The following is an 18,150-nucleotide window of genomic DNA, read 5'->3' on the forward strand; positions in this document are numbered from 1 at the left end:
TGTATGCATGTATGGATGCATGTATGTATGTATGTATGTATGCATGTATGTATGTATGTGTTTATGTATATGTGTTTGTATGTATGTGTGTATGTATGTATGTGTGTATATATGTGTGTATGTATGTATGTATGTACGTATGTAAAGGAGGAATTCACCCGTGGAGGGGCTTGTGTCTGATTAGCTATTTGGTGAGACAATAGTAGGGATGACAAAAACACTCGTTCTCGCGCATATCCGTGCATAAAATCTGCGATGGGTAGTTAGTACCCACATATATTTATTAACCGCGGGTAATGGGTATTTTAATATCCGCTTGTAAACAAGTCGAGAGTTCAAGTGTCGTATTATCCATACCCGTTACCTTCAAAAAAATAAAAATAAAAAATTTATATTGGATTAAATTTAATTTAATTAAAATTAAATTTAAAATTATGTTTATCAGGTTAAATTTAATTTATCTTTTATAATCTTAGTTAAAAAAAATTATAAAATGTTTTTTTAATATTCTCGAGTATGTGTGAGTTAAATAAGATTTTACAAAACAACAATATGATATGAAAAATGAAATAAGACTTCACTGAACAAATAACATAATATAAAAGGGAATGAGATCATAAAGAACTTAAAATTTTGGATGTGATTATAAAATAACATAATACGAAAAAAGATCATAAAGTCAATTAAATTAACCATATTATCGATTGATAAAGAACTTGAAATTTTGGATGTGATTATAAAATGAATAATTATATTATTTTATATTTAAAAGATACATATATGTGCTATAGTTACGCTAATATTTATAAAATGATATACAAAATTTATTTTCCATTAATTTTTATTATTTTGGTGATTGCATGTAGTGCATTAGGCATAGAACCAATTCTGCAAGGGCCCATATGTATTCGGAACAAACTATCATTAGCAAAGTAACAAAATAAAATCACTACAAAGAAAGATATGAAAAATTAAGCTTTTATTTCATACTTTCTACAACTTCTGCATCTATCCTTTCCCGTTGCATATTTATGCAATTGAAATGAATTTATATTTATATAACAAAATAGAATTCCTAACAAATTTATCCGATTTTATATAAGTTATATCAGCATTTAAAAAATATAATTTTCACCTAACTTCAGTAAATACTGAAAGCATGTTGAAAAAAATTTCAAATTTGCTATTAATTTCTCCTTACGGTCTTTCTAAGGACCCTCTAAGTTATACTAATTTTAGTATATCAAAAACACTTTTAATACACTTTAAATTAAAATATCATGTGCTGCGATTCTATGTGCCTAACACTTAGAACCTTCGTTCTCGCAGCCCTATATTCAATATTTAACTTCAATAAAATAATTAGTTAATATACTCGCTAGCTTCAATGCAAAGGCTGCTGCTTCTTATTTTCCTGGAAAAAATGCAATAACTTTCATTAAAAAAATCAATATAAGTTTATCAGCATTTTTTATAATTAACTTTTAAATTAAATTTATTCGATTAATATTACATGCAATAATCGATTTAGAATTCATCATTCAAATATTCTTCATCAATTAAATAAATTTTCAATTTTTTTAAAAACTAATCATATTTAGGACATAGTTTAATAAAACAATTAACCTATCAAGAATGGTATAATTTTGATATAAATGAAATAGTGTAAAGGTTGGCGGTTAGTTTTAACGCACCAACCCGTGTTTTCCAAAGCAACACTTTTTCTGCTCTTGCATTTGCCTCGCAACTACTCAATTCAATTCAACTCATCTCTCTATCTCTCTGTGTTTATATGTGAGTGTGTTTGCGCCATAATTGAGCACAATGTTCTTTCACTTGTTAAATGGATAATGCAATTAGAAGAATCGATGCTGCTATTCAAAGTAGCAGTGATTCAATTTTGGGAAAAGGAGAATACCGCGTCCCTGGATTTGATTCGACAGTGAACAGTGCCATAAGGAGTAGAACTTCGTCAAATTCGAAAATATTTTCTGTCAATGGATTCGGTTGGACAGTGGAGAATGCCATCAAGAGTACCACTGCACCAAATTTTCAAACACACGATAGTGTTCATAGTTTTGGTTGGGCGGTTGAGAATGCAATGAGGAGTGGGGTTGGGCCAAATCCCCCTCCTTTCCACGGTTTCACTTCGGCGGTGGATAAAGCAATTTGCAGCAAAGTTGGTGCCGAAGCCGAAGTTGAAGGCGAAACCGAAGAGTTGCCCAACAGAGAGGGGTACGCGGTGTCATGGCAGAAGGGCTACATGTTAGGGAAGGGCTCCTTCGGCACCGTCTACGAAGCCTTCACAGAGTTTGTATCTTTCTCCTCACTTTCTTACCAATTATTCTGCTTTTATAAGTCAAACACAAATTTAATGTCATCGTTTTTCAAAATTATATCACAAAATATCTGTAAATCAATTTATGCCTAAATTGATAATAAACAGAGTTTTTTTTGCGTTTAAGAAAAGGTAATTGTAAAAAGGTAAAAATGAAGATTATTATTTTTTCTAGTTATTAGTTAGATGTGATTTTATCTGCGACGGATTTAATTATGAAATTCTTCTTCGCTCGTAACTGATAAGACTTTACAAATGAGTCAAATTATTTTTATATCATCCAATTTCGTGTAAGTTGTACATAGACGATTTGGTTAGTCATCCATTTCCTACTGTTTTTGTTTTCAATGATAACACATACATTTTCTTTTCCCCAGTGATGGAAACTTTTTTGCTGTAAAGGAGGTGTCCTTGTTGGATCATAGAAGCCAGGGCAAACAGAGCATTTTCCAACTTCGGCAGGTGAGAGGAGTTGGTCTTCCCATCAAACGTCATAACATACTTTATTTTCTCATCAAACTGTCAACATATTATGTATTTTTTTCTAACCTTTACAGAAGCATTTGATTATATATGAATATTTTTGGCCTTCCATTCAGGAAATATCTCTTTTGAGTCAGTTCCGGCATGACAACATAGTTCAATATCTAGGCACAGACAAGGTATGTTGCGTTCTAGCTTGCAAGTCTATTATAATTCATGCGTTGGGCATATTTAAAAGTGGGTTTGTCTGACTTGTTTAGGGTGTTTTATCCAAACATACATTCATACCTATGATTTAACAGTCTCTCTTTGCTCCCCTGAATATGATTATGATATTTGGGAAATAATAGTTACACTTTTAGGAATGAATAATGTAAAGAATCATTATGTGCTTTTACCAAACATTTATTTGGCTGGAATTTTTGGTTCATTAAGCCTTTTGAACATTGAGGCAAATGTACAGAAGTACATGCTAATTGTTATTTACAAAGATGAATAGTCACGGGTGTCAAATGACATAGCTTTATTTTATAAATAGAAAAAAGAGGGAATCAAATAGATGCCATGGGGAGGGGTTAAAGTATTTTTCTGTTGATCAATGTATAGTGCAAGTTCATCAAATGTGTTTGTTTTGATATCTTTGAAGTTGTACGAGTCTGATTGAGTTTAAAACTGCAAACGCATATAAAAGTTGCCCCATGATGTTTTTTCTTTTAGATTGCTAAGCTTTTCTCTTCTTACTAAATCCTTCACCCTTAGCAGTTTTACAGAGTTAATACCACTCTCGTAATATTTTCATGTTTAAATGATGTAATAGATCGTCCATTAGAGTATATATATATGAATTCCTTCTGAAATATAAGGTTGATTTCTTGTACGATTACTTGTACTTTCGTCTGTACATGACTTGCTTTTGTGTCATTGTTTAGGTGATTATCCTGAACTATTTTTTGCCTGATTGTATTAAGAGTAATTGCATTTCAACTATTTTCTCTTCTCTTTATTATTATTGGTATTTACATTCCATTATTTCTCAGGATAATGATAAACTGTATATCTTCCTCGAGATTGTAACAAAAGGATCATTGGCAGTTCTCTATAAAAAGTATCATTTAATGGACTCTCAAGTTTCTGCATATACAAGGCAAATTTTAAGCGGCTTGAAGTATCTTCATGATCGTAATGTGGTTCACAGGTAACATGAGTGAGGTTTATATCTTGATGCAATTCAACTGTTGTAGCCAGTGTAAAAATTGCTTACTTGGAAACATTTTGATTTTTTCTTTTGTATCATGAAGATTCTATTGATATCCTCTCTAAACGAGTATGTAAATCACATTCTCAAATTTGGATGCAATGGTAGGAAATAGATGAGAGAGATACTTTTTAATTTACGTGAACTTGCTACATTCTAATTTTTATTTCATTCAAATTACAAGGGACATCAAGTGTGCCAATATACTGGTTGATGCAACCGGGTCCGTCAAGCTTGCAGATTTTGGTTTGGCAAAGGTACTGTAAGCAAAACTCACTTTCTGAAGTCAACATCTTTTCATACCAAATTCCAAATTCCAGATGCTAATTGCTTGCAATTGTGTTGTTGGTTCTTTTTGTTTTGTAGGTTACCAAATTAAACGATGTTAAATCAATTGGAGGCTCCCTGAACTGGATGGCCCCTGAGGTTTGTCTCTCTGCCTCTGTCGTATATGTTTGCCATAATTCCTCGAATTGGTTGTATAATTTAGTTTAGCATTTATACCAATTGTCCTCACTAGATTCACAATCACCATTTTCAATCATTTGAAGTTTCGTAATGTGCCTATAATGAGTTTGAATTGTTGGATCGTAGGTTGTTAACTTGAGGAGTGGTGGATATGGGTTAGCAGCAGATATATGGAGCTTAGGATGCACAGTGTTAGAGATGTTGACTCGTCAACCTCCTTACTACCATTTGGAAGAAGTATATCTGATTTTAAAACTCATCTTTTCTTCATCCTCTTTAAAAACTAGACAATGGTGCTAAGTACTTTTGATTTGTTACTGCAGATGCAAGTGATATTTCAAATCGGCGGTGGTGAACCTCCACCTGTTCCGGGATCGCTGTCGATAAATGCCCGAGATTTCATTCTTAAATGCTTACAAGCTGATCCAAACAAACGTCCAACTGTTGCTCAACTATTGGACCATCCATTTGTAAACTTTTGCACCACTGTTAATTATGGAGACCAATTTCAAGTACCACATTGAAGATTAATTTTTACATTGAAGATACGTATTTAGATATATTCTTTCTGTACATATTTTTATAAGAAAATAAAATGAATTTGTCCATCAATTGAAAAACAATTTAACTATATGATATGACACAAATTCTACCCATTAACTTATATGCAAAGTAAATTTTGCTTAAAGAGATTCATTTCCATTTTTCTTATACTTTTTTTTTCCTAAAATTAATTTGTCAGGTTTGGCCTTAATATATATTCTAAAGTTTAAATATATATTTTGTTAAACAGTTAAAAAATATTGTTAAGAGTATAAATGGTTGAAATTTTGAAAAAATAAAAAAAAAGGTTTGATTCATATTAGATTAATGTTGTCAAATTAGAGCTATATCATGTTGATTGTCATGACACATTAGGTTGGCTCGGTCACACAAGTTAACTTAGATCTTAACTTCTTCCTTAAATTGCAAAGAGTAAAATCAAGTAAACACTAATTTAAATAAATTAAAATATTTGAAAATCAATTCTTAATTTCAAATCATTTTAAAACCTTATCATTATAAAAAATATTTAAAAATTTATGAAAAATTTTATTCTAACTAGCTTAAAAGCGGGATTATGGATTAAAAGATGAGCTTATTTAAATTTTCTCTGATCAAAAGTTTTTAAAATCAGTTATTATATTGTTATGAATAAATATTAAAAAAAAATAGTTTGAGATGATGTACAAAATAATAATTTGTTTTAGAGATAGTGTATGAAAGGTTATCTAAATAAAAGGAAAAATCTTTACTGATACCTATCTAATATTATCTTTCATTTGTCTATTTAATCAACCATCTTTTAATTTACTAATTGTTTTATTACTTAAATTATATTTTAATAATTTTAAGAAAATCTTAATGATTAATTGTTAAAACAATGTCACTATATTTTTATTTATTATAAATATTAATTACATACAAAAAACCATTTATAATGTGCAAAATACATATAAAATGATTAGATATAAGGGTAAATTTTGAAAAACAATTGATGCGAAAATACTAATAACTAAAAGTAAAAAGTAATTCAAAATTTTTTATTAATTTTTAATATAAAATAAGTGTTCAGTTCAATTTATATATATATATATATATATATATATATATATATATATATATATATATATATCAGTAACATATTATAATTAATTTCTTGAATAAACTCTTCTGATGTTTATCTAGGAGTAACCAACTCCTTTTAAGATAATTCAATATATGCTTGTAATTACAATATATAATACGATACTTAATATTTTTAAATACACAATAATTATATTTTTAATTTTTAATTTTAATAATTATTATAAATTTTAATTCAAAAAAGAAGATGAAAAAGATTGATGAAGAAGATAAATTATTATTTTTATAAGTTTGATATTAGTTGATAAAGCTTCTTAAGAATGTATCTAATATTTTGAAATATTATATTTTAATATGATAATTAATATTTTGAAATATATAATATGATAACTAATATTTTGAAATACACAAGAATTATATTTTTAATTTACATAATGGCTTAAATTTTTTAATTTTAGTAATTATTGTAAATTTTAATTCAAAACAAGATAAAAAGATTGATGGAGAAGATAAATTATTATTTTTATAAGGTAGATCTTACTGGATAAAGATTATTGGGAATATATATTATTTTGAAATATTATATTTTAATATGATAATTAATAATTTGAAATGCATAAGAATTATATTTTAAGTTTGTGTTATGATTTATTTATTTATTTATAATTATTATGAATTTTGATTCAAAATAAGATAAGAAAGATTGAGACAGAAAAAAATTATTTTTCTTATAAGAAAAATTATATTTGATAAAATAAATATTCTTGAGAAGTTAGATTTATCTCGAGTCAAACTTACTTTTAGTTGAATTGAAGTGAAACTCACATTAGATCAAATTAAATCCTTATAATATTTAGACAAATAAGTTGAACTTGTATCATGTTGATATTACAACAAGTTGAAATTCAAATAATCTGATGTTAATATATTCATAAATAAGGTTAATCTTAAATTGAATCATATTAAATTAGGTTGATTAGTCGAAAAAGTTAACTTGGATTTTAAACTTCCTCTTAAGTTGCTAATAATAAAATTTAAATAAAAATTAATTTATAATTAATGTAAAATATTTGAAAATTAATTTATAATTTTAAATATTTTATTATGTGAAAGATGTTTAAAAAATAATTAAAATATTTACCGTAAGTGGATTATAGATTATGCAGGCCAATAAAAAAAATTATTTAGATTTCTCCGACTAATAGATTTTTACATAATATTATATTGAAATAGATAAGTATTAAAAATGGTAGTTTGAGATGATATGCAAAATAATAATTTTTTTTAGAGATACTTATCCAAAATACAAGATGAAAAATCTTTGCAATAGTTATCCAATACTATATTTCATTTGCCAGTTTTATATATAGTTAATCATTCACCTTTTTAATTTACTTTTTTAATTAATTAAATTAAATTTTTATAATTTTAAGAAAATATTATTTATTAATTGTTAAAACAATGTTACTATATTTGTATTTATTATAAATATTAATTGCATACAAATAACCATAATGTGCTATGTACATATAAAATGATTTGATATAAGGGTAAATTTTGAAAAAAAAAATGCCAAAATACTAATTACTAAAGGTGAAAAGTAATTCACAATTTTTTTATTAACTTTTAATATAAAATAAATGTTGTGTTCAATTTATTATATATATATATATATATATATATATATATATCCATTTAAGCTAATTCAATTTATGGTTATAATTACAATATATAATATTATGATTAATATTTTCAGATACTTAATATTTTGAGATACACAAAAACTATATTTTAAATTTATGTTATAATTTAAATTTTTTAATTTTAATAATTATTATAAATTTTAATTCAAAATAAGATAAAAAGATCGATGAAGAAGATAAATTAATCTTTTTATAGGGAATATCTAACTGGATAAAAGATTTTTACGAAGTTATATAGTATTTTCAAGTTTATATTTTAATATGATAATTAATATTTTGAAATACACAAGAATTATATCTTAAATTCACATTACGATTTAACTTTTTTTTTATAATCTTAATAATTATTATGATATTTTTTTAAAAAAATAAGATGAAAAAAGATTGAGATAGGAGATAAATTAATATTTTTGATAAGAAAGATTCTATTTGATAAAGATAAAGATAAAGATTCTTCAGAAGTTAGCTATATATAATAACATGGTAACTTCAGGAGCTAAACATCCTTTGTATGCAAAGCACTTTTGATCATAGCAGCAAGTATCCTCTCATCATCGTCACTCACTACTCTAACCGTGCGAGTGCTCTTGGTACCGCATCTAACTCTTTCAATTACATGCATTATTGGTTTCTTTAATTAGTCTATGTTGAAAGTCATGCATGGCTAACGAATAAGGCGATTTTAAAGTATATAAGTAAATACAAACTTTACTTTACATTCTGGTTTTGTGAGATTAAGTTAGGCTTACAGTCGGTATTAGAGTCATGTATTAAGTCTCTCTTAACAATATTTGTCGAGATATTGTGCTTCCAAATATTAGGAGGTTTATTGTTTGTTGAACATATCATTTCATCCCCCGTCGGATCATCCATTAATATATAATTTCATTCTCCAAAGTGTTGAAATCTGACATACAAACCTCACTTTACAAACCAATTTTGTGAATTGAGTTAGGCTTAAAAGTCCACCACTTTACCGTCACTGCTGTAATAGGTGCTCTTGCTATATATCTTCTAGATGTGAATGAATGTGCTATTGGTGATTATATTATTTTGATCAGAAAAAGAATTCTATGTGTGCTATAACATTTGCTTTCTGCATTCCACCTGATTGAAAAAAGAGGAACACAGGGATTGTGTAGTTAATCAATTAGAATACGTTGTCTCCCTCTACAAATTGAATCTCAAGTAAAAAGATTCAATTTTATTATAGGATTGGTCGTGGGTTTTTGAAATTTCAGAGATGGGTAATCAGTGAAACCTGTTTTTGACACTGTCACAATTATCCTATAGTTTGTTGAGGTGATTAATATTTATTCTCTGCTGTAACAATTTTCAGGTCCTGTTGAATCATGGCCGGAGATGGTGTTGATACTTTTCCAGATTTGCTAAGTGTGTACAGAACTTCCGTTCCCAAGAACAATAGTATCTCTCAAAACTCTGTTCCAAATATTTGGAGAACTTCAAATATTATTGAGAAGCTGAAGCTGAAGCTGGTAACGAGGGTGACTAACAAAAGCAATTCTATGTCTCCTGAGGACAAAAGCAACACTCCTCAGTCAGTATTGACTCCAACATTGGAGGAAGAGGAGGAGGAGTTAAATTCACCTACTGGAGTTGATGCAACTACATCTGAAAAATCCATAGAAACCTATGGTGAAAACAATGATGACATTGTTGACAACATATCTGATATTAATGATGACATTGTTGACAACATATCTGACATTGTTTCGGAAAGTGACGATGATGATTGTTGTTCTTTAGATGACATTGACTCGGACACTGGGGAGAGAAGCCATGATGATAAGATAGTCAATGAAGATTTGGATGATTTCAATCGTCACTCCGGAGGTGATTTTTCCCTCTCATTCATGATCACATTAATTTTATTTCAGCAACAGTTTTCATTCTTTTACTCCTCTTTAATGTTTCAATTGCATGTTTTGCTGATAGATCTATGTTTCTCAGATAAGCCAAATTTGGAGTTTGAAATGAAATCATACCAAGAGATGGTTGAGAGAGAGATAAAACAAACCGATGATAGTCCTCCGAAGGAAGAACACATCAAATCACAAGTCTCTGCTGATTCTTCATGTGAATCAAGTGAGAAGTTAAATCTGGGACCAGAAGAAAACCATGTTGATAGACAGAACAAGGAGGTAAGGTTATAATGATATTTTTCATATAAATAAGATTCAGTATGCAAAATATGATTACAGTGATCTATATTTTGAATATGATTTAGAAAATCCTTCTATGATTGATCATTTTGATACTATTTTGTAGATGGACGTAGCAGAAAATAGTTTCCAGGACCAAATCCAAGTCATTGAACAAACTGTATCAGCAAAGGGAGACCAGTTTGTGAAATTTGAGGAGAAGGAGAAGGACAAGGAGATTATGCAGTTGGTGTCGGAGAGAGAGAAAATAATGAGAAATCATGAAGAGAAATGGTTGGCTCTGAAGAAGAAACAGTGGCAGGAGCTGGTTGAACTTGAGAAGGAACTAGAGAATGAACTGGCGCAGCTCACGGATAAGTACACTTCTGACATCAATTAAAAAATCACACCTCAAATCATAAGAAAAAGTTGTAAAAATTAGTTGTCTACGTATAATTATCCTTATTTCTAAAAACTAAAAGAGGAAAGTGGCTAAGGTCAAAATCATCTACTCACATTGGACAAGTTTTACTGATATCAGAATTTTGGTCTCATTTTACTCCAAAATGTAGTTTTTGTTCTTATTGTATTTGTAAAGCATTCTTTGCTTACAAGTGTCCTGTTCCTGCACAATTCTCATTCATTGATAATGTAATAATTTTTATGAACAATAAAAGGTTTATTTTGAAGATATATGCACTGTCGATAGTGAAAAAAAAAAAGAAATACGTGATAAATTTGAGTAGTCGCATAAAGTTTTGTTGACGTAATGGAACTATTATCTTCTTAATTATGAGTTATATACTAAATTCTTTACATTCTTTGAATATATTGATAAAAAACACAAGCATGTTCTCTATATAGCTTCAATGAAATATAAAGAATAAACAATTTTGTTTTCAACCAAAAAGAACAATGAAACTGAAATAAATTTTATTTTATAATTTATTTTAATATTCAATATAACTTTATATTTGTAAATATAACATACAAGTAAAAGCAAATAGCTAACATGATAATACTTTTGAATTATTTGTTATATTGTTTTAAATATAACCTTTTTACTCTTCACATTTCATTATATGTTCTATCTTTTGTATTTTTATAGAGTCTACTTAATAATTTATAAATCATTCATTATCTTTATTACTAAAAAATAATTATTACATTTTTCTACAATATCTATTAAATATTTTATTTAAAATTTAATTTAATTTCTTAATTTTAATTAACTCGAGCTTAATATATTATTTAAAATAATTATATACAATATATTTTGTTAAAAATATATATAAGTAACTTAAATATTTTTTTATCATAAAATTAATTAAATTTTTTATTTAATTTTATAAAATAAAAAAATATATTAAATTTAGTTATATTTTTATAATTTTAATTTTTAAAATCTCGCACGAGTAGAAATGCCAGTAATGAACATTGACATGAAACATAGGTCGTAAGTGTGACGGCCCAGGCCCAACAGAAAAATAAGGTCCATTATTTTACATTTTTAATATCATTAATAATGTTATTTTACATTTTTAACGTCATTGTAATAATATGGCCGATATTTAACAACTATTATTATTTTTAAATTTAATAGATGCTTATACATACAAATGGTTTTTCATAATCTTTTCAAAAGGCATAGTCCAAACTACTGTAAGAAAGAAGAAGTTATCAAAATTAATAATGTTTTGGAGATACTTAATGAGATCTAACTTCACTGTTTTAGAAAAATCTAATTAATTTTAAAACTATATTTTTTTTCTTCAAGAACATCTTTAAAGATTGAGAAATTTGTAAAGAACTTATAAACATGGCCATGTATATATAAAAAAAAAAATTGAAAAAAGAACCTAGGAGGAAGTGAGGTATCTTTGGGAACAGAGGAAAATGGAGAGAAGGAAGCCCAAAGCAGTGTTCATGGCCTTCGGTACCAAAGGCGATGTCTACCCTCTTGCTGTCAGTTTTTCTTCTTCTTCTTTCTAAGTTGTTTTCCACTATTTGTTTCCCAAAGTTTTTTTTTTCTTCTGTTGCTCTGGGTACACATCATAGGGGTAATGCTTACAATTACGAGCTGAAGTGCTGAAATTGTGGTACTGTTTAGTTTAACCTCTTTTCCCTCTTTAACTTTGTGTGTCTGTATAATTAATTGTATTTGATTTCTCATTGAATTGTTTATGAAATGAAATTTCTGACTACAGAGACAATTCTCTTTATCAGCTTGTATATGCACTTATGTGGTTTGACATTACTTATTGCCCATATTCTATTTCATGGTTAGATTGTCTTGAAAAGTCTGCATTGAATTATTGTTGATTGCAGGCCATTGCTGCAGCTTTTGCGTGTGACCAGAACCAATACGATGTCATGTTAATAACTCATTCGGCACACGAGGTTTGCATTTTAAACATCTACCTAAAGTCTAAAAGAGCATTATATTAGTTTTTGAATCACTCTGGGTATCTTTAGTTGACTTTAGTATTGGATGGAACATCCTTTTTAGGAATGAAAGAGTAATGGATTCTTGTGATTGTGATTTTTCTTATTCACCAATCACCGCAATTCTTACTTTGGTAGTTGTGACTGTTTGCTTATGTGTTTTTCGGTAAGTTATCAAGAAAATTTTAAGTAATACAAAGAAACGACTTTTTATTGTTTTGGCACTGATGTTAACATTGTGAATTTCTGCTTCATTTTATTTGCTTTTCTTGCTGTTAATGGCTGACACTTGAGCAAAATGTTTCCTTTCAGAGCTTAAGTATTCCCTTGGCTCAGAAACATGTTCAATTTTGGCCAGTTTCATCGCCTCCAGTTCTTTGTGCTGATCAGACTGATGCTGAAGGTTTGAGCAATCAATTTGGTTCTAATTATAAAATACGAACCCCTATTATAAGGGGAGAAGATAAATTTCTAACGGTTCTTCTATCTTATCAGGGAAAATGGAGTCATCTTTTTTCTTGCAGAAAAAGAAAGTTACAAGAGATCATAGACAAGAATGCTATTCATTAATTGAAAGGATATTTGGAGATGGCCCAAGCTTGGACGGTGATCTTATTATGATAAATTTTTTTGCTTTGGTATTCTAATTCTTAGTTGGAAACTGTATCATAATAAATCCTTTTGAATTTGATCTGGTTTCTGACATAATTGTGGGAGAGGGAATTAATTGAGTTAAAACTTGTTAATATCAATTGATTTATAAAAAATGTTCTTATTGTTCATTACTGCATGGGAAATGTAGAATAAGTTGTATGAAACTACTATTACTGTCCAAAGACATTTAATACCGCTGAAATATAAAGTTGAATCAACTGCATTTTCTAGTAGCAATTTGCTAATTGAGGAGATTTTTGTAATCCTTCAGGAAGGATGGAGCCTTGCTGAAAGCTTTTGTGTCCGTTGCATTGTGGCTGCTCCTTATGTTGTTCCATACAGGTACTTAACAAGTCCATCCCCATCATATATGATATCAAACAGTCTGGAATTTGGATACAGATATGATTTTTTTTGGGTGAGCAATTACAGTTTTGTAAGGGCATCAATGATCAAGAACTCGTAACATTTAGAACTCATATTATTGAAGTTTCATATAACAAAACATATAAATTTTGAAAATTAGAAAATATATCCTGACAGTATTATTTATCTTGGATTATTTATTAGTTTTTCCCGTGAACTTTTATAACTTTTTAGAGTTCTAGAATAGGCACAAAAGAACATTTAAATTTTAGTTAGAGTGCTAGTATAGGCACAAAATATAGAACTGTATTTGGTAGGTTAAGAAAACTGAATCACACGGTTCACATGAAAAACACTCTCACGTTGTAAGTTGCTTGCATTGCATTGATTGGCGTATAAGTTGTTCAATAATATCTTTATTTTTTCACGTAAGTACAAAACTTTTTTCATGAAAAAATACTCTCAAGATAATTGAATATAAAATGTTATATCTAGTTGATGATTGCCTATATAGTTTAGGAAGCTGCAACTGATATTGATCATTCAATCATTGATTTATTGTGCAGTGCACCTTCAACATTTGAAAGACAATTCCAATTAGAACTTCCTCTTTTGTATAGATACCTCATTGATGCTCCTTCTGGTAAGGTATTTCTTAATTTTTTATATTCTAATTTTTCTCAGTTTGGAAAGATTCTGTTTCAAGTTATTTTGTTTATTTTCCTACTTACTAACACGGCACGGAGTTGTAAAGAAAGATAAAAGGTTATAGTCTCTGCTGCTGCAGTTATATTAGGGTCAGGGAGCTTTTTAAACTTTAGGGTTTAGGGAAGGAAAGGGGAAGACAAAGAATTATGGCTAACACTGATGACTAGAATGCTACACCTACACAAATACAATACTCTAATTCCCCTATCTATACTTCTTATTAGGTCAAGACTGGTACAAACCCAAGCCCACTATTAACAATTGTAATATCTTATACGAGAACTAGAACTTATATATTGATTTTGTCATTTTTAAATCATCTTGATGTCCTGTAGGTCTGTTGGAAGGACGTGATTCATTGGATGTGGCCTCTTTTCACAGAAAATTGGGGATCATGGAGAAATGATGTCTTGCATCTTAGTCCATGTCCTTTTACTGTTAGTGTTTTCTATACTTATCTTTTTTCTGCCTTAAAAAAATCATTTCTATGCCTACTAGTTTGTGTTTCAAAAAATGTATATGCTGCCTGAGTTAGGTTGTTATAGGCATGTGCCTTTGCTGAGAAGTATGGGACACCCTCATTTCTTTAGATTCACTCAGGCACCCTTGTTTTTATTATTTCAGGATCCTGTAACAGGCATACCTACTTGGCATGATAGACCGCAATCTCCTCTTGTGATGTAAGTAATGGACTCAAATTGCAAAAGTTGCTCTCAATATATATTTTTTTGATGTAACTCTCTTACAGAACACTCTGGATTAAACTTCATATTGTTGTTCTTTTGGCATTGTTGCTTGAATATTCACTATGTTGTCTGTGTCCTAAGCTGGATACATGTTGCATGGAACTTTGAAATGATGTATTTTAAGTCCCTACCAGTTACTGAGGCTTTTAGGGTTTTCTTTGTATAAAAAATACTTGTATTTCTTTTTATATTTGACTTGTAACAGCTGATTAAATCCCACAAAAGGGCCAGTGATTGTAAATTTACACAATCTTTTTAATTCTTATTCAATGAACAGGTATGGTTTTAGTAAAGAAGTAGTTGAATGTCCTGGTATGTTTGTTCTTCTCTTTAATATAATTATCTCATATCTATCTCCGTGATGTTGGCTGTTTAGAGTTTGAGTTGCTTGCTTTTGTTTTAATCCATTTGTCATTTATTCCTTTTTCTGTTTTCTTTCCATTTGGAGGTTTTATTCTCCTGATATTAAACCATAAAATTGGGATAATGTCATACGACAGTTGTGGTAATGCACTAAGGGATGAAGAGTAGTGCTCCAATTAAACGCTTCTCAAATTATGTTGTCGCATTCGAATGTGCTTTCTGGAATCTCTTATGTTGGAATGAAAATAGAGAAGTTATCTAGACATTGGACTTGTACAGTATCTATCTTGTAAAGTTTTGTTCCAGTCAAGCACTTGGTAAAACATCAAGTAGAAATTTGTTCAGAAATCAAAGCCTGTGTCAACTATGATTTTTTAGTTGGAAAAAAAATGTGATTAATTTGTAATGATAATTTTTCTTTACTTTCGTTTTTTTTTTTAGTAAGAAAGCTTTATGAAGCCATGGTTAGTGGGGTATATCTAAGTATCTTTCACTCTTTTTGAAGTATGAATGATGCCTTAGACATTATGCTTTACTCTTGGACGCTTTTAGCGAAATTTGATTTTCCTTGGAGTATGATTTCTCTACTAAACTTGTCTGTAGATTCTTGGTTTAATCACCTGATTAAATTTAGTGCATTGACAGCATATTGGCCTTCAAAAGTTCTGGTTTGTGGTTTCTGGTTCCTCCCTATTGAATGGCAGTTTACGTGTAAGAAATGCAGAGATATTTCCGTACATGATTCGTCAGGGCATCAATATGCTAAAGATGACTTGTGTGCCAGTCATTTAGAGTTGCAAAACTTTATAAAGACTACACCAATTTTTATTGGACTCAGTTCTATTGGAAGGTACAATTTCCACTTTCCAATTCATGTTAAACCCAAGCCTTCTTTCGAATTAGATTGGTGTTGTTCAACGTGAAGGACTGGTGTTTTAGATTCATCTTTAGTCGTTATTTGTTTATTTTTTACTGATTTTGTATTTACTTGCAGCATGGGTTTCTTAAAAGACCCGTATTCATTCATATGCGTTCTTCAGACTGTCCTAAGCACCACAAATTACAGATTTATTCTATTTACAGCTGGATATGAACCCTTAGAATCAATTGTTCGTGGCATTGCCTCTGAAGCATCATTTGAGCAGAAAAATTGCAGTGAAGATTGTGTTTCTCTTTGTAATGGGCGACTCTTGTGTTTTTTTGGGTGAGTTTTCCTTGGTTATTTTACTACGAAAAAAATTTGAGGGGCTCCCTTTTCAATAGAATAACTTGGATTCGGCACTCAATATTTTAGATTTAATTAAATTTGGATTTCTGATATAGTTTAGTGTCACTTAAAGTTGAGAGTATGTTTTCTTACCTTCTTATCTCCTCTGATATTAAAAGAAGTTAATGTACCCTTTCCAATTTCTTTTTTTTAAATGGAAGAAAAATTGTAGAAGAGTGACATGTTTCTTATATAATGTAAATAGTTCCTTACCATACGGTTGGCTTTTCCCAAAGTGTGCTGCTGTAATTCACCACGGAGGCAGGTAGAATAATTTGTATTCTGATCCCCACCTGTTTTGGTATTATCACTAAATTGAAGCATTCAAGAGACATGCTGACTAATATATATTTTTTTGCATGGAATATAATTAGTGGAACTACTGCTGCTGCATTACAGGCAGGCACACCGCAGGTTGGCACTTTATTCCTAGCTAGATCAAACCATAACAAGATTTATGACAACATTATAGACACCATAAAAGCCATTGTTAAAACCATGCTAGGTTAAACCCAACTCAACAAAACTCTCTTGAAGCTGATGCATATAATGGTCGTTTATTATCAGATATGAAGTTGATATGGTGGAACAAACTTGCAGGTAGTATGCCCTTTCATGCTAGATCAGTTTTATTGGGCGGAGAGAATGCATTGGCTTGGCGTTTCACCTGAACCACTCAGCAGAAATCATTTGCTTCCTGATAAAAATGATGAAACAAGTATTCAGGAAGCTGCGCGTCTACTATCAATGGCAATCCATGATGCATTATCACCATCAGTCAAAGCACGGGCTGCAGAAGTCGCTGAAAGAATAGTGCTTGAGGTAACAACTAATCTTAAAGTAGGCGATTTTACATATATATTTTTTGTCTGGTACACTATTTAGAACTAGGTTTTCATGAGTAAATGAGATGTATTGCCATGTATTATATGACTTTTAACCTGTTTAGTAATCACAAGTCTTTCCTGGTTTGATTTGTACTCCGTTATGTCAGATTATGAAAATTTCTTAGTTTACTGGTTAGAACCTCTTATGAATATTTTTTAGATTTGATCTGAAAACCTTAAGCTTGTGGTTCCAAAACTAAACATTTTGTTATGCATGTATACATTACATGATCCTTCTACTTCCAGGACGGCGTAGCAGAGGCAATTAAGCATCTCAAGGAAGAGCTGGGTTTGAATTGAGATATTGAGTGCGACTGAGATGTTCCAAGATTCACCCTCTTCATGAGTAGTTCAATTTCATGGTTTTTTGTTACCAATTCATCTTAGGATTTGTCAGCATTGAATATGTTAGACTTTATGAAGGGAAGCATACTTATTGGTAGATAATAGTTTATCTAGTAAGTTATCTAAATGCATAATTTCTCTTCACTGATAGTTAATCTAAATATAAAGATAAGAGTGTGATGGAAAATATAATGATTCAACTTTGATGAGAAGTAGTATAAAAGATAAGAGTTTACTTGAAAAGATAATATTTTATGATATGATGACCATTTAAAACTCAATGTAACTAAACACTCATTTCCCCCTTAAACAATAAATTTAAGGGTATATATCG

General features: G+C 29.6%; 3 protein-coding genes across 8 annotated transcripts; all 3 read left to right on the top strand.

The window, feature by feature from the left end:
• The first annotated feature begins 1,699 nt into the window (after positions 1–1,699).
• LOC114187569 (mitogen-activated protein kinase kinase kinase 1-like) lies at positions 1,700–5,156 on the top strand. Its single transcript, XM_028075845.2, has 8 exons — positions 1,700–2,310; positions 2,716–2,800; positions 2,938–3,000; positions 3,859–4,016; positions 4,261–4,333; positions 4,443–4,502; positions 4,671–4,781; positions 4,868–5,156. The coding sequence occupies exons 1-8, from the start codon at positions 1,844–1,846 to the stop codon at positions 5,066–5,068; spliced, it is 1,218 nt and encodes a 405-aa protein (XP_027931646.1). The 5' UTR covers positions 1,700–1,843; the 3' UTR covers positions 5,069–5,156.
• A 3,228-nt stretch (positions 5,157–8,384) lies between these two features.
• Positions 8,385–10,706, top strand: LOC114189262 (protein SUPPRESSOR OF GENE SILENCING 3-like). Of its 2 annotated transcripts, XM_028077993.2 has the most exons (5): positions 8,385–8,463; positions 9,213–9,529; positions 9,641–9,727; positions 9,845–10,035; positions 10,163–10,706. In XM_028077993.2, the coding sequence occupies exons 2-5, from the start codon at positions 9,226–9,228 to the stop codon at positions 10,433–10,435; spliced, it is 855 nt and encodes a 284-aa protein (XP_027933794.1). In that variant the 5' UTR covers positions 8,385–8,463; positions 9,213–9,225; the 3' UTR covers positions 10,436–10,706. The 2 variants fall into 2 exon arrangements, with proteins under 2 accessions (XP_027933794.1, XP_027933793.1); XM_028077992.2 differs by having other exon boundaries at positions 9,213–9,727.
• Positions 10,707–11,843: 1,137 nt separating this feature from the next.
• Positions 11,844–17,960, top strand: LOC114186977 (UDP-Glycosyltransferase superfamily protein). 5 transcript variants are annotated; one of them, XM_085674364.1, is made up of 16 exons: positions 11,922–12,000; positions 12,094–12,134; positions 12,364–12,435; positions 12,793–12,883; positions 12,976–13,118; positions 13,406–13,476; positions 14,067–14,148; positions 14,544–14,645; positions 14,833–14,888; positions 15,232–15,266; positions 15,963–16,167; positions 16,312–16,521; positions 16,790–16,849; positions 16,959–16,998; positions 17,185–17,406; positions 17,718–17,960. In XM_085674364.1, exons 3-16 carry the CDS (start codon positions 12,409–12,411, stop codon positions 17,769–17,771), a joined length of 1,398 nt encoding a protein of 465 aa, XP_085530490.1. In that variant the 5' UTR covers positions 11,922–12,000; positions 12,094–12,134; positions 12,364–12,408; the 3' UTR covers positions 17,772–17,960. The 5 variants fall into 5 exon arrangements, 4 of the variants coding, with proteins under 4 accessions (XP_027930869.1, XP_027930871.1, XP_027930866.1 ...); XR_014995628.1 differs by lacking the exon at positions 12,094–12,134 and having other exon boundaries at positions 11,844–12,000; positions 16,959–17,089; XM_028075065.2 differs by lacking the exon at positions 12,094–12,134 and having other exon boundaries at positions 11,845–12,000.
• The last annotated feature ends 190 nt before the right edge of the window (positions 17,961–18,150 follow it).

This window comes from Vigna unguiculata, chromosome 6 (genome assembly GCF_037176805.1).
Source record: "Vigna unguiculata cultivar grain cowpea cultivar isolate G323 ecotype 2 chromosome 6, ASM3717680v1, whole genome shotgun sequence".
Classification (NCBI taxonomy): Eukaryota; Viridiplantae; Streptophyta; class Magnoliopsida; order Fabales; family Fabaceae; genus Vigna; species Vigna unguiculata.